Genomic DNA, 26,632 nt, shown 5'->3' on the forward strand with positions numbered 1-26,632 from the left:
GGACATTGAACTCAGATCGTCAGGTGGGGCATCTCTCTGGTCCACCAATGGAGTTTTAAAAAGGAAGTCTCCATACTTCTGGCTGCAGCTTTCCAAATGGATCACTGCCACTCTGCTCTCTTCTTAGCTACCAGCCTCTGAATGACTGCAATGTGCTGTTTTCTTACAAGAGCTGATATTTGTCTTCCTTTAGAAGTATGTGTGTCCTGGTGCCTCACTGACTGTGACAACACACTCTGTTATGTCCTAGGCAACTCTGTGAGATTCCTCAGTCACTTAGTTATAGCATGAGAGAGAGAGAGGCACCACCCACCGTGGGCTGGGTCCTCCCCGTTGATCACTAATTGAGAAAATGCCTTACAGCTGGATCTCATGGAGGCATTTCCTCAGCTGAGGCTCCTTCCTCTCTGATGACTCCAGCTTGTGTCAAGTTCACACAAAACCAGCCAGTGCAGGCCCTTTGACCCACAGAGTCAGAAGCAATCCTGAGCTCCTGACCACACTACGGTCAACCTAGTTGTGTCTTCAGGTGGCAACCCCTTGGGACCTGTTTCTTCTGAGGCTTGTCTTAGGAACCAAGGACATTCTCTGCAAACACCCTTCTCCTATGTGGCCTAATCCACTACTAACTTGACACAGTCTTCAGCCTACACAGGTACATGAACTAAAATAGCCACTATTTTCCGGGTGCCTGGATCTCTCACAGGACAGGATGGGGACTAGAGTTAAGGGTTACAAATGGTAGAAAGGACATTTCGCACAGTGGCCACAAGGGGGCCCAGGAGCAGGGTTAGGAAGAGGGAGGGCTGTTTGCTGGTGGAGGGCAGGTCTGTCCAGCAGAGAGGCTAGGGGTATTGTGAGACAAACAAGACCTCGCTGACATTTAAGTCTGCACTGTGCAGAAAAGAACCTGTGGGGTTGGGGAGATGGCTCAGCTGTTAAAGGATAGACTCATAACCAAAAATATAAGAGAGGAAACTGTGGACATATTACTTAGCTCCTGACATGTAAAATTGCACCAGAACACGGCAGCCAGAACAGTGCTTACTGTCTACTGTGCTGACCCCGTGCAAGAAGAGCCTTGACTAGCCGGGCGTGATGGCGCACGCCTTTAATCCCAGCACTCAGGAGGCAGAGGCGAGAGGATTTCTGAGTTCGAGGCCAGCCTGGTCTACAAAGTGAGTTCCAGGATAGCCAGGGCTATACAAAAAAAAACAAAACAAACAAACAAAAAAAACAACAACAACAAAAAGAAGAGCCTTGACTGGAGGAACAGGGGTAGGCCTCTGCCACCCTGAGGTGCGGTGGGAAAGGCCTGCGTCCAGGATTCCTCCAGTGGCCAGGATGGCTTGGTAAGTAATCTAAGAAGGAAAAGGGGAGGGAGGGAGACAAGAGGGTAGCAACTGAAGTGAGAGTGGAGGAGAAGGGCTGGAGAGGTGGCTCAGCCGTTGAGAGCACTGACTGCTCTTCTAGAGGTCCTGAGTTCGAGTCCCAGCATGGTGGCTCACAGCCAACTGTGATGGGATCTGACGCCCTCTTCTGGTGTGTCTGAAGAGAGCTACGGTGTACTTACATATAATAAATGAATGAATGAAGGAATGAATGAATGAGAGAAAAAGGAGAAAAAGAGTGGAGGAGAAAAGGGACAGAGGAGAGAAAAGACTCCGAGAGAGAAGGGAGGAGAGGGGAAGGAAAAGGGGTGACGGGGTGAGGAAGGGAAGGAGCCAGTCGCTGCTATGACACCATGTGTCAGGACTGCTAAGACCACTGGGCAAAACCATGGAGACCAGAGACTGGTGCTTTGGTAGCCATGGCAGCGTGGGCCTAAGAGGCAGGCATAAACAGAGTCCATGGGCTGCGCATCAGGCAGAGCCTCGGAATGGACATCCTGAGTTTAGTCTCTCTGGACTTACCTAGAGCTTTGATGATATTCTTAGCAAGAGTCCTGGACAGATGTCTGGATATTTCTCCACTCTCTTTTCGGTCCTTTTCATCAATAACCTAGTTTTTCTTTTTTTTTTTTTTCCCTCCTCTTCACAGGTTTTTGTGGTGGGATGTTTTTCCATGAACCCATTTAAGGACAGACAGAAACAGTTTCTAGGATTTGAAGTGAAGTGTTGCTCTTTTTATTTTATTTTTTTCAAGATAGGATGTAGCCCTGGCTTTCCTGCCTCTTGAACTCACAGAGGTCCACCTCCCTCTGTCTCCCGAGGGATTAAAGGCGTGCGGTGCGCCACCACAGCCCTGCCGACATGCACTTCTTTTGTGTGTGTGATGATGTTCAAATCCAAGCTCTTGCCAGTGTTAGGTTGGGCTACCTCTGAAGTCCTTTTCCGTAAGTTATAAAAGAAAAAATGATGTTAACATCCAAATGCCATTTAAAACAACAAACACCAAAATGGAACTACTTCTCCAGGCCACTGGCGTGCCAGGGTGGGGCTCAGTGCCATGTGGCAGAGACCAACACGGCACGGCTCTTGCTGCCATTGCCCTGCCCTGATAGCACTGGCATGATGCTGTTGGAACTGAGGCCTGGCAGCGGGTCCACTCTTTGCACTGCTGCATGAATACCCAGCAGGAGCTGCCTCCTAGAGTCTTCCCCAAGGCTGAGATTCAAACTGCTGCAGCCAACACAGCAGTGGGAAGGGCTGAAGATGCCTTCTGACCACCAGGATCCCCTCAGATGCCCTGTCCCTGTCCCTAAGCTCTTTAGTCTCTGGAACTTGGGAAAGTGTTATACATGACAGCCTCTCTAAGGGGCTCTACCTTCCACAACCAGGATCTATTACTGAATCGGACATGCAGGAGTGGGGAGTCCACAGAGACCCAGACATCACTTGTCTTAACACTGTCACCCCTCATCCCATCCCAAGTTTCTTTTGACATCACTTTGATTAAATTAAAAAAAAAAAAAAAAGGTGCTTAAAACTGGAGCTCCTGGGGGCTGGAGAGATGGCTCAGCGGTTAAGAGCGCCATATGCTCTTCCGGAGTCCTGAGTTCAATTCAAAACAACCACATGGTGGCTCACAACCATCTATAATAGGATCTGATGCCCTCTTCTGGTGTGTTTGAGGACAACTACAGCATACTCATATACATAAAATAAATAAATAATTATTTTTAAAAAAAAATGGAGCAACTGGACTGGGGAGATGGCTCAGTGGTTAAGAGCATTGACTGCTCTTCCAGAGGTCCTGAGTTAAAATCCCACACCCACATGGTGGCTCACAGCTGCCTATAATGGGATCTGGTGCCCTCTTCTGGTCTGTCTGAAGATAGCTACAGTGTATTAAATAATTCCTTTTTTTTTTAAATGGAGCTACTTATAAACTGTAGAGACATACACAAAAGAAAACCTTAGAGTCAACCTTCTATACATAGGAATATTGATTTACACACCAAATGTATTTTAACCTAAAGTGATCACCTACCACCCTTTACACCAGTTCTAAGGAATTTGGAATGCCAACTTTTTATATATATAAGACAGGGTCTTACTAGGTAGCTTAGCTGGCCTTGAGCTCAAATTGAGACCTCTGAAGTTTTGGCATTAAAAGCAATCACCACTACAGCTTTTCGCATCTGTGGGGACAACTTGGAGGAGCCAGTTCTGTCCCTTCATCACAAGGGTCCTAGAATCAAGCTCAGGTCAGGAGCCTTCGTCATTATACACTTGCTGGCTTTCCTCCTGTGGGTTCTGGGAAATGGCCTCAGGTGACCTTTCCCAACGGAGCTCCTTCAGCCTCCTCCAAGCTTGGAAGAACTTCACGAAAGCCAAACGTGCTTGTAGATCCACGGAGGAAGCTAAGGCGGCGATAATGAGAGTTCAAGGCCAGCCCAGATTACACAGTGAACTCCAGGCCAGCCCCAATGGGCTACTCAATAAAACCCTGCATCAAAGCAAGGAAAGGGCAGGGGTGAGGTGGGGTGTATGTGTGGAGAAATGGCTGAAGTTAAAGGCGCTTGCGTTTGTTCCTCAGTATCCATGCCTGGGAGCTCACAAGAGCCTTTAAAAGATTATATATATATATTGGTCTGTTGTCTACATATATCTCTGTGCACGTGAGGTCATTTTGCTTCCATAGGCCTGAAGGCAGCTTCATATCCCCAGGGACTAGTTATAGTTGTAAACAAACACGCGGGTGCTAGAAGTTGAATCCTGGTCCCCTGCAAGAGCAGCTAGCACCCTCACCCAGGGCCAATCTCTTCAGCACCTTCCGAAAGCCTTCACCTGCAGCTCCAGGGGGATGTGGTGCACCTGCCTGGGTAGCTGCGGTCACCCAGCCAGGCTTAGCTCACCTCACCTACCCACTACTGCAGAGGAGTCTCCCAGTGTCCATGCGGTAGTTTACAGCAAGCTCCTGTAGGCCCAGGGTGCACATAAACGCATGAGCATGAAGGCACATATACATACTTAAAAGGATGCAAGGAGCAATAGCACACACCTATGCAGAACTTGGCAGGCAGTGGCAAGCCTGAGTCTCTGGCTATTCAGGGCTACCTACACAGGAAACGGCTGTCTAAAATTAAAAACTGAACTTACAACATTTTTAAAACCAAAGGGAGGGCTGGTGAGATGGCTCAGCGGCGAGCACTGACTGCTCTTCCAAAGGTCCTGAGTTCAAATCCCAGTAACCACATGGTGGCTCACAACCATCTGCAATGGGAACTGGCTCCCCCTTCTGGAGTGTCTGAAGACAGCTACAGTGTACTTAGATATAACAATAAATAAATCAATCTAAAAACACAAACAAAAACCAAAAAAGCAAACCTAAGGGAACAGAGGCAGGAGGATCTCAGTTTGAGGCCAGCCTAGTTCACACAGGACAGCTAGGATACACAGTGACCCTCTCAAAAAGAGGGTGAGGGGCAACCCCAAAGAAACGACCAAAATGGGGGCTGCAGAGATGGCTCAGGGGGTAAGAGCACTAACTGCTCTTTGGAAGGTCTGGAGTTCAAATCCCAGCAACTACATGGTGGCTCACAGCCATCTGTAATGGGATCTGATGCCCTCTTATGGTGTGTCTGCTACAGTGTACTTATTTAAATAAATTAAAAAAAAAAAAAAAAGGTCCCTAGTCCCTATGGTACCAGAGCTGATCTGTGTAAGTGGCCACAAATTCTAAGGATGTTCAATTGCACTCATAGCCTGGCATCAGGTTCTACCCCACACCTGGGGATGGAGAGATGGCTGGTGGGTGGTTAAGCACACTGGCTCTTGCAGAAGACCAGACTTCCTCGATGGTATCTTACGATTTTAAATCCAACCTTCTCATAAACAGGAGATTTGTACGCAACACATATATCAAGGCCTAACACAAATAAATTTCACATTTACCACACCTGCAAGAAAAACTTCTGCCAAGCCGGGCGTGGTGGCGCACGCCTTTAATCCCAGCACTCGGGAGGCAGAGGCAGGCGGATTTCTGAGTTCGAGGCCAGCCTGGTCTACAGAGTGAGTTCCAGGACAGCCAGGGCTGCACAGAGAAACCCTGTCTCGGAAAAACAAACAAACAAACAAACAAAAAAAAAAAAAAAAAAAAAACTTCTGCCCCGTTGTGGACATTCATAAGTGACCAAGTCCAGCACCATTCTACATTATCTTTTTTCTGAGACAGGGTTTTTTTAAGCCTTGGATGTCTCTGTAGACCAGGCTAGCCTCAGAAATCCACCTGCCTCTGCCTCCCAAGTGCTGGGATTAAAGGTGTGTGCCGGGCTGGTGAGATGGCCCAGTGGGTAAGAGCACCCGACTGCTCTTCCAAAGGTCCAGAGTTCTAATCCCAGCAACCACATGGTGGCTCACAACCATCCGTAATGAGATCTGGCGCCCTCTTCTGGAGTGTCTGAAGACAGCTACAGTGTACTTACATATAATAAATCTTTAAAAAAAAAAATGTGTGCCATCAATGCCTGGCCATCCTATGGCACAGCATGTTACCGGTTACTCTTCCAAATAACTTCAATCCTTCAAACATGGAACTTATGACCCATTGACAGGGTGCTTTCCAGTGGCTTACTGCTTCAGGGGACAAGGCAGGCATTGAGCAATGCTTGGGCCAAAAAGAAAAACCTCAGGCCCCAAAACCTGAGGCTCTCCTCTTTGTATGTACCACAGGCACTGCACATGCAGGGTAATACAGGGCTCCATGGTTCTAAGTCACTGTCAGGGGCAAACCTAATCCTGTCACACCAGGGAAGAGGGGCAAGTTACTACAAAATCCAGGCAGCAGTCTTCCTCTGGGCTAAGTTAGAAGAGCCTGCTACAGCTACTGATACAGTAGACAGTGGTAACCCCAAGGAAGACCCTGCTGAAGTTAACTTTAGGGCTGGGCTATGGCATTTACGTTTGAGCTCAACAGCTGGTATTAACAGCAGTCTCCCTCCTACCCACTTAGTTATAATTAAGGCCCAAAATGCTGAAACTCAATCACATCTCTTAGGAATACCTTCTAACTCAAACCTGCAACACACAACTATTGCTCAAGAAAAAAAAAAAAAAAAAAAAGACAGCCGGGCGGTAGTGGTGCACGCCTTTAATCCCAGCACTTGGGAGGCAGAGGCAGGCGGATTTCTGAGTTCGAGGCCAGCCTGGTCTACAGAGTGAGTTCCAGAGAAACCCTGTCACCCTGTCTCGAAAAACAAAACAAAAAAACGAAGAAAGACAAAGGAAGCCCAGCTTTTGCTTTATGGAAAATTTATTGCAACTCTCCAACTGCGCATTATTTTTTCTTTTCAACGTCTTGCTCTGCAGCTTCCTTCGCCCTTTTTGCTCGGATGCCAAAGAGTCGGGCATTGGCACGGGCCATTCGGAGACTGGCAAAGGCCTTAAAGTTCTTCTCTTCTTCTGTGATGACTCTGGCCTTTTCCTTTTTGTACACCTGGAAAGAAAACAGAAGTCAGGATCACCTACAGGACCTGTGCACAGGACTCACTGCCTCAGCCTTCTGGGCACAGAACCTGGTTTAAGTAAATCCCCACTATCTGTCAGGTAGAGATGGGAGAATCCTAAGTCTTCGCCACCATAGACTACATGGTTCAAAACCAGCTTTGGCTTATATATGGAAACATTATAAAATTAGAGCCACAATCTCTGTAAGGCACATTCTGGTGAGTTTATTTCAACTTGACACAGCCAAAGTCATGGCAGAAGAGAAAGTTTCAATGAGGAGGTAAGATCGGGCTTGCCTTTAACCCTCAAAGCAGATGCAGGTGTGGGTTAGGGGCCAGCCTGGAGTACTGAGCAAGTTCCAGGACAGCAAAGGCTGCAGAGGAACCCTGATGTCTGTCTCTCTCCCTCTCTGTGAGAGAGTTCTCATTTACATGAGAGGGTGCAGGCCACCTTGCACAGGGTAGCCCACCCTTGGCTGGAGGCTCTGGGTGCTTAGAGCAACACCTAGCATGTCTACCCCCATGGCCTCTGCATCAACTCCTGCCTCCAGGTTCCTGCCCCGACTTTCTCCAAGGTGCAAGTGTAAGTCGAAACTTGGTTTTAGTCATGGCACTTCATCATAGCAACAGAAAGCCCAAGACACAAAGCCTGCCCCCTTCAGAGAACAACAAAAATACACTCCCAAGCACTCCAAACAAGTAGGGAATGCTAAGTTAGGGACCCGCGCATTTCTAAAAGGAACACATCTTGGCAGTTAGTCCATGGTGGTAGTGAATGAATGCCTGTAAGCCCAGGACATGGGAGGCAGAGACAGTCAATCTGAGTTCAAGGCCAGCCCAAAGCTACAGAGGACCACTTTCTCTCAAAACAACAAAAAGACCCCCCACCCCAAGATTGGGAGGTTGTTCCCAAGGTAAGAGAGAACTTTCTTTCACCAGCCTGAAACCTTCACCAGTCTCTAATGTCTGTCACAACACTTTATCCCTGCCAATCTTGTCTATTACAAGAGCCTACAGCAGTGTGCACTTACATTCCGGATGGGCATCACAGGTCCTGTCAGTTGGGTGGCCAGCTTAAGTTCTTCAGCCTGTTTTAAGATTAAGAAAAAGTTAAGATTAAGAAAAGTCCAGCTTCCTTTTCATGCCTGTTACTTATAGACCCCATTAGCACGGGGTCTGCTTTAGTTCCCAAGGATCAGGCTGCCTGGGCCTGCAGCACCTAGCATTATCCGTCCCGGTGCGCTGGCTGACTACGGCTCCACTGAAGGAACATAAGAAACCCATCCTTACCCCACCCTCAGGAAGCCCACAGTGACAAAGACACCCAGCGATCCTTGTTACAAAACTTCTGGATACTGAGATACTTTCTGTACAGAAATGCCCCTGAACACCCTGGTAGGGTGAACGCTCTAGAACAGCATACCAGGCTCCAAGTCAATAGCTCCTAACATTAACAGACACAAAAAACCCCAGGAACACCATAGTGGCTCCCACTGATCTGCACGCGTCACCACCGCCCCCAGTACGCTCTAACCTCCCACTGCTGCACTCATGTCAACTCCGCAGAGCTGGATCCAGGAACACAGACTCTATCTACACTGAGCCGGACCTCTGCCGCCCCGCAGGACTTACAGAACTATCTCCCTTCTTCGGAGCAGAAGGCTTCCTGGGGAACAGGATGAGCTTGGAGCGGTACTCCTTCAGGCGCTGCACGTTGGCCTGCAGTGACTCCGTGGACTTGTTTCGCCTCCTCGGGTCCACAGAGATGCCGATGGTGCGAGCCATTTTCTTGTGGATGCCAGCCACCTGTCCCGAAACAGAAACGGGTCACGCACCTCGCAGTCCCCCCACCCCACGCCGGCCCTGCCGAGAAAGCTCGGTGTCTTCAGATGGAAAAGGGTTCAAAAGTACTTTCATCAAGTCAGTACAGCGATTCCGGAGAATGTCATCATTCCACCGAGCCCGAGGGACCTGCCGAGGGACCTACCTCACCCTGCCGCACTTACCCTGAGCTCCTCCAGGCTGAAGCCCCTGCCAGCCCGGACCTTGGTGTGGTATCTCACTGTAGGGCACCTCACGATGGGCCTGATGGGGCCGGAAGCGGGGCGAGGGGCGATGCGACGCGCTTTCGCCTGCCGGGCCTTGCGCCTGCAGGAAAAGCACAGCCGTCACCTCCTACCCCACGCGCGTCCCCGCCCTGGAGCCCACGCGAGCCACGCGCGATCTGTACCTGCGGATCTTGCGCGCCGGCTGGTTGAACCAAGTGTCCACTCGCTGCTGCCAATCCTTGTGGAAGTGGGGCTTCAGGATCATGCCATTCCGGCTGGGCGCCATGGCTGCCTAAGGCCGCGAGGGAGAGGAGGGCGGCGGGTCAAGGCCAGGGTTCCCAGCCCCCGTCCCGGGTCCTCCCGCCCCTGCCCTGGCTCCGTGCTGTCGGCGCCAGGGCTCCTCCATGGCTGTCCGTGCGGCCTCTCTTCGCCGATGACAGCGGATGGAGCGCGATGGAGCCCGATGGACCACGATGGGATCGGCGGCGGCAGAGACTCACCTCCTATACAGGAGAACGGCCGAGCGGAAAGGACCGGGCGCCGCAAAGCACCCTGGGCTTGTAGGGAGTCCGGCCAATCCCAAACGCCAATCAAAATCAGGCGAAGGGGAAGTGACGTCACGCGAACCCGCCCGCCGGCGGACCATCGCCTTTCTAGCCCTCGGGTTGGTTGTTCTCGCTGGTTCCTAACTCCGCAGGGTACCTCCAGCGTGCTCCCGGACGCACCTATGAATTAAAACTCTAAAAATCTTCCTCCCTCCTAGATCCAGTGTTCTTTCCCCGTCCACCCAGGAACATTTATTATAGATTTGCCTGGAATTTATGCTTCCCCAGAACTGAAGCATGCACCCCCATTCCAGACTTTTTTTTCCCCCTTTAAGATTTTTTTTTTTTTTTTTTTTTTTTTTACTTTATTTGTATGAGTGTTTCCCTGGTTTCATGTCTGTGTGTCGGATCCCCTGCTACCGGAGTTCCTGGGTGCTGAGAATTGAACTTCTGAAACAGCAAGCAGCCAGTGATCGTAACTACTGAGTCATTTCTCCAGCCCCAAACTCCCCCATTTACTTAGATAAATCCTTTAGCCCTGACTTAAGTCCTGGGGGAGAATCAGGTGTGACCAAATACAATACTGCATTCCTACCCACAGTAGCAGCGACAACAAAACAGCCAAGGCATACACTGGTCCTACACCTGTATGCCTATAACCTTTTTTCACTCCTCATTCCCAATTACCAGGTTTCTTCCTAATCAAAATTCCACTACAGAAGCTGTAGAAATGGCTCAGTAATTAAGAGGGCTATAAATTAAAAAAAAATCCACATTATACCCGGGCCTGATATCACAGGCCCATAATCATAATTCATCTAGAAAATGAGACAGGACAATAGCAATTTCAATGCTTTCTGAGCAACTTAAACCCTCTTTTCTTTTTTTTTAAGATTTCTTTTTTTTTCTTTTTTCTTTTTTTTTTATTTATGGGATTTATTTTATTTATGTAAGTACACTGTAAGCTGTCTTCAGACACACCAGAAGAGGGCATCAGACTCCATTACCGATGGTTGTGAGCCATGTGATTGCTGGGAATTGAACTCAGGACCTTTGGAAGAGCAGTCAGTGCTCTTAACCGCTGAGCCATCTCTCCAGCCCAACCCTCTTTTCAAAATAAAAAAGGAAGGGCTGGCAAGACAGCTCAGAGGGTTGAAGGTACTTGCTGTCATTTTATTCCTGGGACCCACATGGTAGAAGAGAACCAAGCTCTCCAAGTTGTCTGCTGAGCTCATCCATGATACATATATTCTCTCTCTCTCTCTCTCTCTCTCTCTCTCTCTCTCTCACTCACACACACACACACACACACACAGAGAGAGAGAGAGAGAGAGAGAGAGAGAGAGAGAGAGAGAGAGACACGAAAATAATGTAATAATGAAGAGGGCTGAAGATGTAATTCTTGCCTATTGGATGAGAGGCTAAATTCAATCCTCAGTAGGGGGGAGCCATTTTTTGAGTGTGGATGAAAAGGCCAGAAATTGATGTTGAACCATCTTCCCAGCCCAGAGAAAATGTCTGTGGAAGGAATGCCCCGATTCAAGGTGCACTTCTTTGAAACAGTGTTTTCTCAGACCTCTTTTGACGTTCCCCAGTATCTGTCTCTTTCTACTCTCAAAGATGGCATCCATGTCCACCACCAGCTTTTCGTTCAGGACAGACGCGCTGCGCCTGCTGCGCCGGCACCCGAGTTCCAGCTCAAGCTGCAGTGCTGCCGTGACATCGGTGGGCGTTAGAGCTCTGAAACTACTCAGAATCAAGTTAGGGGAGGGAGGTTGTGGTCTGAATTGTTCTCTGTTGCACAGAACCAGGGTGGGTTCGGTTCACAGAAGGGAACGGTTATGCAAAGATGAGGCTGAGGTGGTTGTTCCCGCTCTAGCTTGAGCGCCAGTTCCTGGTCTCCTGGGCAGAGAACTCTGCAAAAACCATTCCACCGGAAAGCTTCCTGGTGCCTGAGCCAGGTGTGCTGTGCAGGGGCTTGTATTCCCTTGCATGACTAGACTTAGCAGCTTATGGCTGTGACCTGCTCTTTATTTTCGGGCAAGCTGCTCCAGGAACCCCTCCCTTCCCTGTGGGTACTTACTGAAATCTGGGTGTTTGGGACTGTCAGAAAACTCTTGCCTAATCCCTCACCACATCTTTTTAAGACAGGGTTTCTCTGTGTATTCCTGGCTGTCCTGGCTCACTCTGTAGACCAGGCTGGCCTCGAACTCAGAGATCCTTCTGCCTCTGCCAGTAATAAACTTTCTTCTATTCATAATCTGGAACTCCTTTAGTCACATAACCTTGATTTTTTGATTTTTAAAAATTATTAACTTAGGGCTGGAGAGATGGCTCAGTGGTTAAGAGCACTGACTGCTCTTCCAGAGGTCTCGGGTTCAATTCCCAGCAACCACATGGTGGCTCACAACCATCTGTAATGGGATCTGATGCCCTTTTCTGGTGTGTCTGAAGACAGCGACAGTGTATGCACACACATTAGATAAATCTTTTTTGTTTTTAAAAAAAGGATTACTAACTTACTATTTATGTGTGTGAGCCTGCAGGAGTTGTGTGTGCTGTATGTGTTCACGAGCTCAGAGGCCAGAAGAGCACTGGATCCCTCAGTAAGTGCTTTTTTTTTTTCTTTTGGTTTTTCGAGACAGGGTTTCTCTGTGTAGCCCTGGCTGTCCTGGAACTCACTCTGTAGACCAGGCTGGCCTCGAACTCAGAAATCCGCCTGCCTCTGCGTCCCAAGTGCTGGGATTAAAGGTGTGTGCCATCACTGCCTGGCTCTTCACCACTAAGCCACACCTTTTATCAAGTGGCACAGTGTTTCTGGGTTTGGTGGTACACAGAGATAGCCCAGCACCCAGAAGAGAGAAAGAAGAGGATCACTGCAAGCTTCATGACAGCCAGAGCTCCATAACCAGGACCTGACTGTCAAACAAAACAAAACAAAAACAAAAAGGAGGGCTAAGAAGACAGTTCAGTGTTTAAGAGCATTTCTTGTTCTTGCAAAGGGCCTGGGTTTGATGACACCAACAAGGTGGTCACAGCCACAGCTGAAGTTCAAGGGGATCCAGTGTTCTCGTCTGACCTCTAAGCATTTGCATAGTCTACCAGGCATATACATGTGATATATACACATACCAAGCATATACGTGTGGTATATATACAAGCATGAAGGCCAAACATTTATACACAATATTAAAAAAAAAATCTGCCAGGCAGTGGTGGCGCACACCTTTAGTCCCAGCACTTGGGAGGCAGAGGCAGGCACATTTTTGAGTTCGAGGCTAGCCTGGTCTACAAAGTGAGTTCCAGGACAGCCAGGGCTCTACAGAGAACCCCTGTCTCGAAAAACAAACAAACAAACAAACAAACATCTATGAAAAGAAGAATTATATGCATACAAAAGGTAGGCAGATTGAACTGTTTCAATGGTTAACAGTTTTACATTTATTTATTATTAGTCTTTTATATATCTTAGAAATAGCGTCTCATTATGTAGTTCTGATTGGTGTGGAACTCTGTAGGTCAACTAAGTAGGGCGCAAAACTCATCAAGATCTGCCTGCTTCTTCCTCCCAAGTGCTGGGCTTAAAGACTTGTGCCACCAGCCTGGCCTGCTTATCTTGTGTGTGTGGATCTGGGCATGTGTGTGTCTCGGCATGGTCTGGTCAGAGGATAACTATAGTAGCCCAGTGACTGAACTCAGGTTTCTAGGTCTGCAGCATTATCTTGCCTAGTCAAGACCCTGCTTTAGAGAAATTAAAACCTAATTACGTGCTAATCTTTGGTTAAAAACTAGAACTCAAACTCAGAACGTTCTTACAAACCCCTTCGCCTCCCCCAGCTGCTGCTGGCCCTGCAGCCCCTTCCCACTGCCGGTAGCTTCCGCGGATGCACCATGCGGGGCAGTGAGAACAGTGCGCTCCTACAGTAAACCATGTTCCACGCACGACTGCACAGCAAGGGTGGAGGCTCCACAGGCAGGAACTGGGAACCAGCAAAGGCCTGTGGCTACCCTGCATGGTTTGAACTCTGATGCCCTACACAAAGGGCTGGTCTCTTTCCAGTGAGAGACTCAAAGTATAAAGTGAAAACAAGACCCGTGACTGCACAGCTCAAATGTGGTTTCCCTACCACAAGATGTGTGAGAACTATCAGTTTTGGTGGAGGGAGTCAAGGCACGCTACACAAGGAAAGGCGGGGAGGCGGGGAGGGGAGGGTCTCCACTTGCAGTGGCACACAGCAGTAGGTGGCAGTATTAGTATCTTCCAGGACCCAGTGCTTGTTCTGACTTTGGCCCCCTCAGTGAGGGAGCTCTGCCGAGGACAGTTGGCTCAGAGGGTCTTTCATCTTGGATCCTATTAGCATTCTCAGGGAATCCAGGACACAAACAGAAGCATTCAGTCCAATGACTGCTGGGCTACGTTTAGAGCCACAAGCCACACAGAGATGGCCTCTGAAGCCCCAGGGGCTCAACTCCAGCACATGCACTTCCCACATGAAAAGCAATACACATGGAGAGTTCAGATTCTCTGCAAACAATTTACTAATCATAAATCAATAAATAGGTATCAGAAGTCTTCATCAGAAACCAGAGCGCTGACAGGCTGAGGTTCAAGTTCAGGTGAAGAGAATCTCAGAGGCAGATGGCAGCTACTGAGGAGCGAGTTCTGTGATAACCGCAGGTGCGCGGAGGAAAGCCATTCTCTGGGTCTTGGAGGGGGGCTAGGGAGCCGGAGCCTCCTCCTCCCCTGAGGCCTGTCTCTCCTTTTCAGCATCAATCCATTTCTGTGGTGCAATCATTTTCTTTGGCCCATGGGGCGGCGGGCCAATGAGCGCCTCAATGTCCTCATAGTTTATCACTTCCTTTTCCAGAAGGGCATTCGCCAGCTAGAAAGAACAAACAGGGCAGTGTGAGTGCCCCGACAAAGATGAGAGCCTTGGAGGGCAGAGCATCAGAAATGGAGACCCATCCCACAGGGTGCCTCTGTGTCTGTGAGCAGGATGCCTTGGAAAGGCCAACTTCCCAGCGACACAGGCGCAAAGGCAGTTCCAGCAAAGAATTGCTCCCTGTTTTTACCCTAAAAGTAATCTGTCAGCTGCCAGCCTCATTACTTTTTCTATTTCCTTTCAAAACCTCTGCTTATTTATGGCAACTGCAATTTCCTTCACCAAACAAGGTATGTGTGTCTGGGAGAGGCAGGCAGGGCACTGAGTAGAGAGGCTCAGGCTTGAACTGTGGAGACGGTCTGACTGACACAACGGGGAGAGAGGTCTGCTGCTTGGATACAGCCCTGAACATCATTTTATTCCTAGACAGGTTATCATTCAGGCTGACTTCAAACTTGCTATGCTTACCCAAGGTATAAGATACAATTTGCAAAACACATGAAACTCAAGAAGAACGAAGACCAAAGTGTGGACACTTTGACCCTTCTTAGAATTGGGAACAAAAACACCCATGGAAGGAGTTACAGAGACAAAGTTTGGAGCTGAGACGAAAGGATGGACCATCTAGATACTGCCATTCCCGGGGATCCATCCATCCCATAATCAGCCTCCAAATGCTGACACCATTGCATACACTAGCAAGATTTTGCTGAAAGGACTCTGATATAGCTGTCTCTTGTGAGGCTATGCCGGGGCCTAGCAAACACAGGTGGATGCTCACAGTCAGCTATTGGATGGAACACAGGGCCCCCAATGGAGGAGCTAGAGAAAGCACCCAAGGAGCTGAAGGGGTCTGCAACCCTATAGGTGGAACAACAATATGAACTAACCAGTACCCCCTGGAGCTCGTGTCTCTAGCTGCATATGTATCAGAAGATGGCCTAGTCAGCCATCAGTGGAAACAGAGGCCCATTGGTCGTGCAAACTTTATATGCCTCAGTACAGGGGAACGCCAGGGCCAAGAAGTGGGAGTGGGTGGGTAGGAGAGTGGGGAGGGGAGGGCATGGGGGACTTTTGGGATAGCATTGGAAATGTAAATGAAGAAAATACTTAATTAAAAAAAAAACCCAAGAAAGAAAAAAAAATATTAAAAATATATATATAGCAAAATAAAATATAATAAAACAAAAAAAAAACTTGCTATGCTCCTGCCTTAAATTCTTGAGTGCTGAGCTGGGCGTGGTGGCGCACGCCTTTAATCCCAGCACTCGGGAGGCAGAGGCAGGCGGATTTCTGAGTTCGAGGCCAGCCTGGTCTACAAAGTGAGCTCCAGGACAGCCAGAGCTATAAAGAGAAACCCTGTCTCGAAAAACCAAAAAAAAAAAAAAAAAATTCTTGAGTGCTGGGATTCCAAGCATATGCTACCATGCCCATCCCTGGCCCAGAAAATATTTTTATCCTAAAGGTCCTGTGTCTGTGGCCATATCCTGCTACTTCCTGCTGTTTAAGAAAAGTCTTCCAAAGCTGGGCATTGTAGTACACACCTTTAAACCCAGCACTTGGGAGGCAGAGGCAGGCAGATTTGTGAGTTCCAGGACAGCCAGGACTACACTGAGAAACCCTGTTGGGGGAGCACGGTGGAGGGATGTGGACAAAACTCTCCCAGGAGCTGTGTGTGGATGATCACATCCTTAATTCCAGCACCAGAGGAAGAGAAAAAGGCACACAGGTCTGAGGCCAGGCTAGGTCCAGACCAGCTACGGCTACAGGGTAAAACCTTATTTCTTTTTGTTTCCTTTTTTCTGATACAGGGCTTCTCTGGATAACCCTGGCTGTCCTGGAACTCACTCTGTAGACCAGGCTGGCCTCGAACTCAGAAATCCACCTGCCTCTGAGTGCTGGGATTAAAGGCGTGCTCCACCACTGCCCCGTGAAACCTTATTTCAAAACAACAAAACCAAACAAGACTCTTCCGACCCAGTGCTGTGTAAGATGCGCATGAGTAAGGGTGGAGGAGATTCTCTGCTGAGCTGGCTTGACACACTTATCGTAAAAAGACAGGAAACCAGGTTCTAGCTGACTGGGGCTGTCACTATTGGCCATGCTGTCCCCTACACTTCTAGGGGCTCCCAAGATGCTTGGCCCCACATGTCCTCACCGCCTGCAGCTTGTCCAGGTTGTCTAGCAGCACCTTCTCGGTGTGTCTGTAGGCTTTGGCCACCAGCAGCTTTGCTTCCTGTAAGGGAGGAGGGAAGTATCTTAGGAGAAAGGAATGGGCCGTTGTTCATAGACTCACTGGCTGCCAGCTCCAACACCAAGGTGCAGAAAGCACAGGCTCATGACCAGGCCCAGCTTTCCTAATACACAGCAGCAGTGTCTCCCGCTCTCAGTGTCTGAGAAGCCCAGGCCAAGATGCACCCCCACCAGCTGCCTTTACCACAGGAAGAGCGACTGGACAACCTTCAGCTGGCTGCACTGCATGAGCGACTCCAACCGGCCCAGCTTGCAGGCTATAGGGACCCTGTACACAGGCCCTACCATTTGGTATCCTTAGTTGACATTGTTCCTAGTTTTATTTGGACCCATTCAGAAGAACACACTACACAGGATGGAGGCCAGAACAGAAACCCACCCACATTAGTCTTCCGGGCACTCATCAGAGGGCGCAGGCTCCTGCAGGAGACCTAGACGCGTCTCCCCATAGGCAAAGGTGTACAGCAGTGAGGTGTGTGCCCACTCACATGGTCCATCATCTGCTGGAGGCCCTGGCTGAAGGGACGACGTCCAATGCCCACGAGGCCCTCTTGTGCCTCGGGGAAGGATACAGGCCCAATGCTGGGAGCCATCCCGAACTGTTTCACCATGGAGTAGGCAATGCGGGTAACCTTCCTCAAATCATCCTGGGCCCCTGGAATCAAGAAAGGGAGGAGTCCTGAAGAGCGCATGAGCACAGGGGCACCTGACCCCAGGCCCTGTCACAGTCCAAGGAGCGACACCAAACTTCCCAGGACACTGCGCTTAGAACTTGCACAACAGCAGACCCTGGGCACGGTACTTTGTTGCTCTCTTTCTTACTGCATTTTGCTGTGTGTCTGCACACACATGCAGGACTTGGGTCCCTTCACAGTATGGGCCTGTGGCTGCTCAACCATTTCACTGTAACTGCTCAGGAAGCTGGCCTGCCCTACAGTGACCCGCTCAAGCCTACGGCCAGGCCTGTCACTCTTTGGCTTGGTGTTTTTTAAGAGGGTTTTTCTGTGTAGACCTCACCGAACTGGAACTCACTCTGTAGACCAGGTTTCAAACACAGCACTTCACTTGCCTCTGCCTCCTGAGTGCTGGGGTTAAAGATGAGCACCACCTCTTGGCTCTTTTTTGTTTGTTTTAAGCCTGTCACTCTTCAGGCACAATGCCCTGAGACCCACCATGACCTTTCTGGATAGCCAGTGAATGCTCTAACATCTAGTTTGATGTAGCCATAGCCATGATCAGTAATTAACCAATCACATTACAGTCCAATACATGACGTTTTAAGTCTCTGCCCATAGCTTTGCCCTGCACATACCTTCCACCAGTCTCACCCTGCCAAGTGCACTGAACACCAAGAGATAGGCATGGCAGTGCCCACTGACAGTCCCCCCAAGGGCTATTTGCTCACCAGAGGTGACCCTGCTGAATGAGATGGCTTCAGCTGCACGGCCGCCTAGGGCCATGCACATGCGCTCAAACAGCTGCTCCTTGGTGAAGAGGTACTGGTCCCGAGGGAGCATCTGAGAGAAGCCCAAAGCAGCGTTTGTCCGAGGTGCGATGGAGACCTGCAGAAGAAGCAGCACCTTACCAGGAAGTGTGTGGCCTCAGAGAGGCAGGGCTCGTACAACTGTCACCACAGGGTGCCAAGTAGCCAGGCGAGTGTGCACGTCCCATTCCTAAAAAAATCCTCATATTGTAGTCGCCAGCTCATGGAAACAGGAGTTTATGTATGGTATGCTCCTGGTAGCACTGTATGCACAGGAAGTCAATGTGACAGGTCTCTCAGAAGCAAGCCTAAGGTGTAATGGCAACTTTCTCCACACATGCCCGGCGATACTGATCCAGAGCAAACTCCACAATGGACCCAAGGAAGGCAGGCAGGCCGGCCATCCTACCCTGCCTTCTCTCCCTACAATCCGATGCCAGACAACTGAGGAAGAGGCAGACCACTGCTCCAACAGGCCACGTGAGCCCCAGCAGGAAGCTAGCACCAACATTCACGGTCCGGGCTCGAACTCCAGCTCAGCAGTAAAGAGCTTGCCTAGCATGTGCAAGGCACTGGGCTAGACTCTAGCATCGCCTGAAAGAAGAAGTTGGCGGCTGGAGAGATGTCTCAGTGGCCCCAGCATCCACACGGTGTCTCACAGCCATCTGTGACTCTGGTCCCAGGGGATCCATCCAATTCCCACCCTGACTTCCATGAGTACTAGGCACATGCATGGTACAGAGACTATATGCAGCCAAATACCGCACCATATGAAAACTTTTTATATTTTTATTTTTTATTTTTCAGTTTTTAAAGATAATGTCTTTCTTTGTAGCCTTGGCTGTCCTGGAACTCACTCTGTAGACCAAGATGGTCTCGAACTCACAGAGAACGGCCTGTCTCTGCCTCCCAAGTGCTGGGATTAAAGAAAAATGTTTAAAAGCTGGTTTAATAAGGACATTTGTGGCCATGACTAGTCTTGATCACAGATCACAGTGACTGTCAGACCAGTAACAGTGCCTTCAGTTTCTTTCCAGAACATAACCATGTCACTGGCTGGCATACATAAAAAACCAAGTGACGCCGGGCCTTTAATCCCAGCACTTGGGAGGCAGAGGCAGGCAGATTTCTGAGTTCGAGGCCAGCCTGGTCTACAGAGTGAGTTCCAGGACAGCCAGGGCTACACAGAGAAACCCTGTCTCGGAAAACCAAAAAAAAAAAAAAAAAAAAAAAAAAAAGAAAGAGAAAAAAACCAAGTGACAATTCTGAAAATAAAATGAACTCTTTTTTTTTTTTTTTTTTTGAGACAGGGTTTCTCTGTGTATTCCTGGCTGTCCTGGAACTCACTCTGTAGACCAGGCTGGCCTCGAACTTGGGAATCTGCCTGCCTCTGCCTCCCAAGTGCTGGGATTAAAGGCATGTGCCACCACTGCCTGGCTAAAATGAACTCTTGAGTATGGTATTTATTTGGATTTTTTTTTTTTTTTGAGACGTTATTTACTTTGCCACAGAGTTCATTACTGCCCAACATGCCTCATGCTGGGACTGGTCCCAAGATGAGAGACTGCTAACTATGCCATGGGAGGGCTATCCCAGGGACACACAAAGGGACTGTTCCATTCAGTCTACTTTAAACAGACAGACACCAACCAACATGGCCTTGCTCTTAGCTCTGTAAACAGCAGGGAACTGAGCAAAGGTGTTGGCTGTCTGCTACACTGTCTCATACTGAACCGCTGGGGTGGGAACAGCAGTGCCACAAAGCCCCTGCTACTTGCCAGAGATACTTAGGCCTCCCTAGCAGGAAGCCAGATGCCTCTCTTATCCCATAATCCTGAACTGCGCAGGGTGTGTGCAGTCCAAATCATTTCGGGAGACTATCTAAAACAACCACTTGCCTCTCTGCTCTGAGAGAAGCAAGTTCAGCTCTCCACCATGAGGCCCAAATGAGCAAGGACAGAGGCCTTGGACGTGGGACAATCTCCTCTCAGGCCTGCTAGCTGAGGCAGTGGCGTAGGACCTACTCCTAGCTCTGCATCTAGTTCTTGCGAGGGACCACCACAGCCATTCATGCTAAGTTGGTGGTCACATTTTCTCTCACACAGTACAAACGCACGTGGTATTCCCAAACCAGACGGGTAGGGCTGTGGAGCTCAGGCCTGCTGTTCACCACAACCTACCTTCATCACAGCCTCTGTGTGCTCCAGCAGCCAACCAACCAAGGCATGGCCAGACTCATGGAAGGCGACCACTCTCTGCTCCTCCTTGGAGAGGACATTACTCTTCTTAGCAGCGCCTGAGAGAAGCCAAGGAAACAGCAGGCTGGGCGCACCTTCCAGGTGCTCTGGCTTGGCACTTCTGTAGCTACATTCTCACCCTGGCACCACTCAACACTCAAATATAAGGGAACTAGAGCGAAGAATGGAGTGGAGGCTGACCTATTTCTCTGGAACCATCACTAATAGTTCTTTAGGAAGTCTTCAACTTCAGTGAGCCCCACCCACCCCACGAGTGGCACTGCCTTTGTCACTGACAGGATGAGGAGAGGTCCCTCTGCTGCCATGCTCTGCTTCTGTTACTGCTCCCACCTCAGGGGCAAGTCTGCTTAAACCCCCCTGCTCGTCTGCTCACTCACCACTCCAACCTTCTTTTTTTTTTTTCTGGGGTTGGAGTGGTGGGGGTGATTTTTAGACAGGGTTTCTCTGTGTAGTCCTGGCTGTCCTGAAACTCACTCTGCAGACCAGGCTGGCTTTGAACTCATAGAAATCCGCCTGCATCTGCTTACTGAGTGTTGGAATTAAAGGTGTGCACCACTACCACTTGGCCCAAAATTAGTTCCCATTCTGTGCATCTTGTGCTGTTGCTGCTGCTGTTGGTTTGTAACACAGGGTCTACCTATGCAGCCCAGGCCATCAAGTGCAACCAGACCTGACCCTGATTTAATGTTTAGGACACATGTCACAAGGTTTCCAAGGCTGGAACCCTGGAAGCAGCAAGTTTCTGAGGGAGGGGCAGACAGCTGCTGTTACTACTGATCTCTTCACGTCTGTCAGCAGAGTTAAGAATTGAGGCTGCCTGTTTCTTACTAAAAGACGGTTTTGTTCAGGCAAGGTGACATACTACTTTAATCCCAGCACTCAGAAGACAGAGGTAGGAGGGCCTTTGTGAGTTTAAGGCCATCATGGTCTACACAGCAAGTTCCAGGCCAACCAGGGCTACACAGAGACCCTGTCTCAAAAAAGCAAAGCAAAGCTTTTGGGTAAGCACCAACACAAAGCAACCTCATTCACTGGACATTATGAAACTCACAGAGATCCTCCTGCCTCTGCTTCCCGAGTGCTGGGATTAAAGGAGTGTGTACCATGCCTGCCTTTTTTACTCCAGGCTGGCCTGGTACTCAGTATGTACACATAGATGACTTTTGAACTCCTGATCTTCCACCTCCCAAATGATGGCATTACAAAAGCATGTGCTGGCATATCCTGGCCTTGACATGTTTTTAGAGTTGCCTGAGGAGCAGGTATGTTCTTAGGTAAGTTTCCACTACCTCAAATAGAGGGACGGTGACAATTCCCTTGCTACTTACCTCATTAGAATATTTCATTAATCCAAAACATCAGAGTCTGGGTCTAGTCTCACCTTCCCACCCCTAACCTGACTGGCAGAGATGACCTCTGAGCCCTAACGAAGGGTGTGTGTGGCCTTCATACCAGCAATGACGCGCTCCACAGCATACTCAAAGTTGAATGTGTGCACGGCCGTGTGCCCCTCGCGTGCAGCGTGCAGCGCGGCCTCGTTGCAGATGTTGGCGATGTCGGCGCCTGTCAACACAAACCACAGGCAGGGATGGGGAGTGCTGTTGGCTCTGCCCTGTCAGCATTAGGAAAAGGAGAGAGAAGGGAGGAGGGAGACTCAGCTTTTAATAAGAACAACAAAAAGGACGTGAGTCAGAAGAGGAGGCAGAGGCCTAGGACGCCATTACTGGGGAGGCTGAGGCAAGAGGACTGACTACATGTTCTCAGCAAGCAGAGTCCACACAAAGGGCTCTGTCTCCAAATAGCAAACAAAAGGACAAAAAGGAAAGGAGAAAGGAGGGAGAACAGAAGGAAAGAAGTGGGGGGAGGAGTTGAGGGAAGCTGCGGGTGCCCTGCAGCAAGCAGAGCAGAGAGCAGACGGCAGGCAGGCGTGTGGGAGGGCGGGCAGGCGGGCAGCACTGCCCCCTGAAGCTCTCGCAGAAGCAGCTCCAGCCCAGCAACGTCTCTGGACCTCGCAGTCCTTCCCAGCATGCTTCACCTAACAGCGCATGCATGTACCATAGGGCAGGCATGGAGGGCTCTCGAGTCCACAGAGCCCACTAACGACTGAAGGGTAATCACAAAGGACCGGTGGTGTGAGAGGGCTTTTGTTTTACTTTAGAGACAGGGTCTCACGCTATAGCCTAGGCGGCCCTCAAACTCACAGCAGTCCTTATGCCTCAGCCTCTCAAGTGCTTATGATTAAGGCACAGCCACCAGCCTGGCTTTAAGGGGAATTTTAAATGCACATTAACCTTTAAAATAAGGCTATAACGAAAGGAAGCCTGATTGTGACTTCTAACTGGAAATCACCTAGGGACTGCGGGGGTGGGGGGCTGGGGGGGTTAGGGGGCAGCCTGGTGGGTCAGTCTGAACTGGAAGATGTTCTCTGTAAACGCTACACAGAGAACACAGACTGTCTTACAAGGCTCTGATGACAGAGGCTCTAGGCCTGCCATGATGGCGACATCACAGCTGTTGCCTGAGGAGTCTGTGAGCCGCGGCTTCCGCCATCCAAGAGGAGGACGGCCCCTCTTTTCTGTCCCTCTGCTGCCTGCATTCACACTCCATCTCACCCAGGCCTGCACTGACTTGGCCTCAGGACAGGGACAGCACAGGGAGACAGAGGCTCTCCCTCACTAACATGTGTCCTAAGGTGGACGTCATACCACTGAATCCAGGTGTCAGCTCTGCCAGCCGCTGGGAGTAAAAACTGCTGGGCTGAGTCAACTTCAGGCCTTTCAGGTGCTGCTCGAAAATCTCCCGCCTCTCCTGCCACAAACGGGAAGACAGAGTTGAACGCAGACGTGCCTTACAGGACAGCTCCCACCTCCTACGAGCTCTGTGTGAGCCTTGCCATCCATGACGACGACACTGGCTTCACCAGGGTTGATATTCTCAGTTGTTACCCATGATCTGGAAACCGATTTAGAGAGCTCCAAGCAGCGATTTAAAGGTGAAGAGAGAATAAGCGAATAGAATGCAAGAGAGCATGCCACGCATGGTGAAGATGTCACCTCTCCAGTCACGCACTCGGGATCCTGACGCAAACTGTCTGACACTGTCAGGAGACAGTGCAGCTTTGCTCTTGTTGAGTGGCAAATTCTGGGGCTGCCCCATACACCTCTGTCCAGTGGCACACGGACCCTCTACCTACACCTTCAATCCCTGCTCTCAAGATGGTAATGAAGGCTCTTAAACCTCGGAGCAAACAGAAGCTTGTAAGGAAGAGGTTATCAGCCAGAAAATCCGGGTTCCCAGGGCTTTCATCAGCCAACACACTTCCAGGACAAAGTCAGGTGTAGTTACGAGAGGCAAGCTGGTCAGAGGCTGGAGAGTCACTCAGAAGACCCCAGCTTGGTTCCTCTGCTGCAGACGGTGGTTCACAACCAATTCTCACCCCAACTGCAGGGGATCTTCTTCTGACACTTGCACTAGGCACACACACAGGCAAACTCTTCTACACATAAAAATGAATAATTCAATCTAAGGGAGGGATGAAAATCCCAAGGTTTCCCACAAAGTTTTCAAGATGAAAGGAGGAGATGTCTCATCTTTTTTATTTTTCAAAACAGGGTTTCTCTGTAGAGCTCTGGCTGTCCTGGAACTCATTTTGTAGACCAGGCTGGAGATGCCTCATCTTGATTTGAAAGAATTTATTATGAAATTCAACTTAAGCTGGGCAGTGGTAGCACATGCCTTTGATCCTAGCATTTGGGAGGCAGAGGTAGGTGGATCTCTGGATAGCCAAGGCTAAACAGAGAAACCCTGTTTCAACAAACAAACAAACAAACAAAACAAAAACAAAAACAAAAAAACCCTCCTCAACTAGACCAGTGCAGTCAACTGCAAATATTCAAAGATGAAGATAGAACATACTAGGCAAAACTTAGCACACTGTGAAACTAGGAAAGAACAATGAGTAGGTACCAAGCAAGCCACACCCTCAGGGCCCTGGAATCCCAGCATTCAAGAGGCTGAAGCTGGAGGATCTTAAGTTCAAGGCCAGCCTGGGGTACACAGAAAGACTCTGTCTCACAATCAAAGCAAACAAACCCAACTCCAAAAGGACACTGGGCATAATGGCAGCCAGAAGGGCGTAGACACTTGGGCCCCGAGGGGCATAACAGTGTCACAGCCAGCCTAGGTCCTAGAGTAAAGAACCAGGACAGCTGTAACAGCAGAGCTTGCTGTCCCAAGCAGGGGAGGAAAGGTGTGGCCCAGGCCACGGAAACCTCCTGCCCCATCCATCCCAGCAGTTCTGACCTGGAGCGTGGGAAGATCAATGAAGACATGCCTGTCGAGCCGCCCAGGCCTCATCAGAGCATTGTCCAGAACGTCAGCTCGATTGGTGGATGCCAAGACGATGACATGGTCTGTGGTGCCCATTCCTGAGAGAACAGAGCAGATACAGTGGCCTTTGGAGTGCGGAATTCGACAATGGCTTTTCCTAGTGACTACCACCTTCAGGACACAGTGGGGGTGGGGGGTGGGGGGGAGTAAAGGCCCAGGGAAAAAGACACCACACTCCGTCTGGACAGACCGAAGAGGTGGAGACACTTTCACAACGGCTTCCAATCAAAGTCACGCCAAAACTGTAAAGTTGTTTGTTTTCTAACAACAGCACTTTCCCTTGGCCATATGTGGAGGCAGAACTGCCCAAAGTCTCCTAGAAGGGAATAGTAAATGTTCTTCCCAAGGAGCTATGGTTATTGCTGAGCGGCAGCCATCTTTCCTGTGTGGTATCTAACACTTGAATGTCTGGGTTTAGGTGTGATGTTTTTTATCTAAAATGTTGAAAATGGGGCTGGAGAGAGGACTCGGATTAAAAACAGTGCTCCTCTTGCAGAAGAGCCAGGTTTGGGTCCCAGCACACACATCAGGAGGCTCACAACCATCTTTAACCCTAGTTCCAGGGGATGTGATGCCTTCTGTTGACATCCATGGGCACTAGGCACACATGTAGTGCACACATATAAACCCACAGGCAAGATACTCATACATAAACAGTGGCTCAGGAACCACCCAGATCCTGGACTAGATGACTGAGGAAGAAAACAAAAACCACAAAACAACAAACCCAACAGCCACACAAAGTTTTGAGCCAGGCGTGGTGGCACACACCATCTTTACTCCCAGCTCCTGGGAAGCAGAGGCAGCAGGAGCTCTGTGAGTTCTAGGCCAGCCTGGTCTATACTGTATGGCAAGTTCCAGGACAGCCAAGACCCTTCCCCTCTCAAAAACAAACAAACAAACAAACAAACAAATAGACAGACAGACAGACAGACAGACAACCTCCAAACCCAGAAGGTTAAGAATGTAGTCAGTTGGAGGAATGTCTACCATGCCGGAAGCCCTCACTTCAGTCATTGCACGGCACAAACCAGGCGTGGTGGGTGGTGCACACCTGTAACACTGGCACTCTGGAGGCAGCATGAGCTGAAGTTCAAGGTAATCCTCAGGCGCACACGGAGTTCAAGACTAGCCTCGAATGCATGAGACTCTCAACTAAAGATAGGAAGGAAGAAGGGAGGGAGGGAGGGATAGAAAGAGGGCAGTCATAGTCTCCCTTTCACATTTCAAACTTGACAAACCATGACAACGACAATAATCCACTGAGCCTCAAGGACAGAGTAAGGCAGAGGGTCACCTTCCCAAAGCCAAGCAGACAACTAAAGACAATGTTGACTTTTTAAAAATGAGTTTAGACTGAAAGAGCCACCAGACGTGTCCTTCTGCCATGGCCCAAGGTCCCTCTGGACACCCGAGCCTTTGGTAGGGTGATGACACAGACAGCAGGAGCCGAGACGCTTCACAGAGTGTGGCGGCTAAGAGATGCACACCAAACACCCTGGCTGAAGACCTGCCTGGTTTCAGCTCAGGCTTCTTTTTCTTGTTTTAATGAGACACATTCTCAGTAGCTCTGGATGGCCTGAAACTTGCTGAATAGATGAAACTGGCCTTCAACTCAAGAGAGATCTGCCTGCCCTTGCACCTGAGAACTGGGATTACAGACATGCTCTACCACACCCAGCAACTCATGCTTTCTCACTGCCTTCTGTCCAGATGCCTTACAATTCTGAAATACAGAATAACATACACAATAATATAGGAACATACTGACAACATACAAAAGTGCACCAGATATATAGAAGTGCAGATATATAGAAGGCTGATGCAGGAGGATGGCAAGTTCAAGGCCATCCTGGGCAACCAGTCAGTTTGTCTCAAAATAAA

The 26,632-nt window shown here is 49.5% G+C and overlaps 2 protein-coding genes and 1 non-coding gene across 5 annotated transcripts in view; all 3 read right to left on the bottom strand.

Annotated features, from left to right (window-relative positions):
• Window positions 1-6,673: 6,673 nt before the first annotated feature.
• On the bottom strand, window positions 6,674-9,506 carry Rpl13 (ribosomal protein L13). Its single transcript, XM_021169719.2, has 6 exons — window positions 9,438-9,506; window positions 9,120-9,229; window positions 8,896-9,037; window positions 8,522-8,695; window positions 7,921-7,977; window positions 6,674-6,879 (listed from the first exon to the last, which is right to left on the bottom strand). Exons 2-6 carry the CDS (start codon window positions 9,221-9,223, stop codon window positions 6,721-6,723), a joined length of 636 nt encoding a protein of 211 aa, XP_021025378.1. The 5' UTR covers window positions 9,224-9,229; window positions 9,438-9,506; the 3' UTR covers window positions 6,674-6,720.
• On the bottom strand, window positions 8,755-8,840 carry LOC115031789 (small nucleolar RNA MBII-202). Its single transcript, XR_003837451.1, has one exon. It is a non-coding gene; the product is annotated as a small nucleolar RNA MBII-202 (small nucleolar RNA).
• Window positions 9,507-14,003: 4,497 nt separating the features above from the next.
• Window positions 14,004-26,632, bottom strand: part of Spg7 (SPG7 matrix AAA peptidase subunit, paraplegin) — a 39,242-nt gene continuing 26,613 nt past the window's right edge. For 2 of the 3 annotated variants that reach the window (XM_085843529.1, XM_085843528.1), the window contains exons 10-17: window positions 24,662-24,786; window positions 23,065-23,167; window positions 21,812-21,922; window positions 20,282-20,397; window positions 18,024-18,180; window positions 17,107-17,273; window positions 16,524-16,601; window positions 14,004-14,365 (exon numbers count right to left, since the gene is read on the bottom strand). In XM_085843529.1, coding sequence (XP_085699655.1) covers window positions 14,201-14,365; window positions 16,524-16,601; window positions 17,107-17,273; window positions 18,024-18,180; window positions 20,282-20,397; window positions 21,812-21,922; window positions 23,065-23,167; window positions 24,662-24,786 — 1,022 coding nt within the window. In that variant the 3' untranslated portion in view covers window positions 14,004-14,200. The remainder of the gene's footprint in view (window positions 14,366-16,523; window positions 16,602-17,106; window positions 17,274-18,023; window positions 18,181-20,281; window positions 20,398-21,811; window positions 21,923-23,064; window positions 23,168-24,661; window positions 24,787-26,632) is intronic. The other variant, XM_085843530.1, reaches the window with a different exon arrangement.

Source organism: Mus caroli, unplaced genomic scaffold (genome assembly GCF_978045245.1).
Source record: "Mus caroli unplaced genomic scaffold, Mus_caroli_1 scaffold_10, whole genome shotgun sequence".
Lineage (NCBI taxonomy): Eukaryota > Metazoa > Chordata > Mammalia > Rodentia > Muridae > Mus > Mus caroli.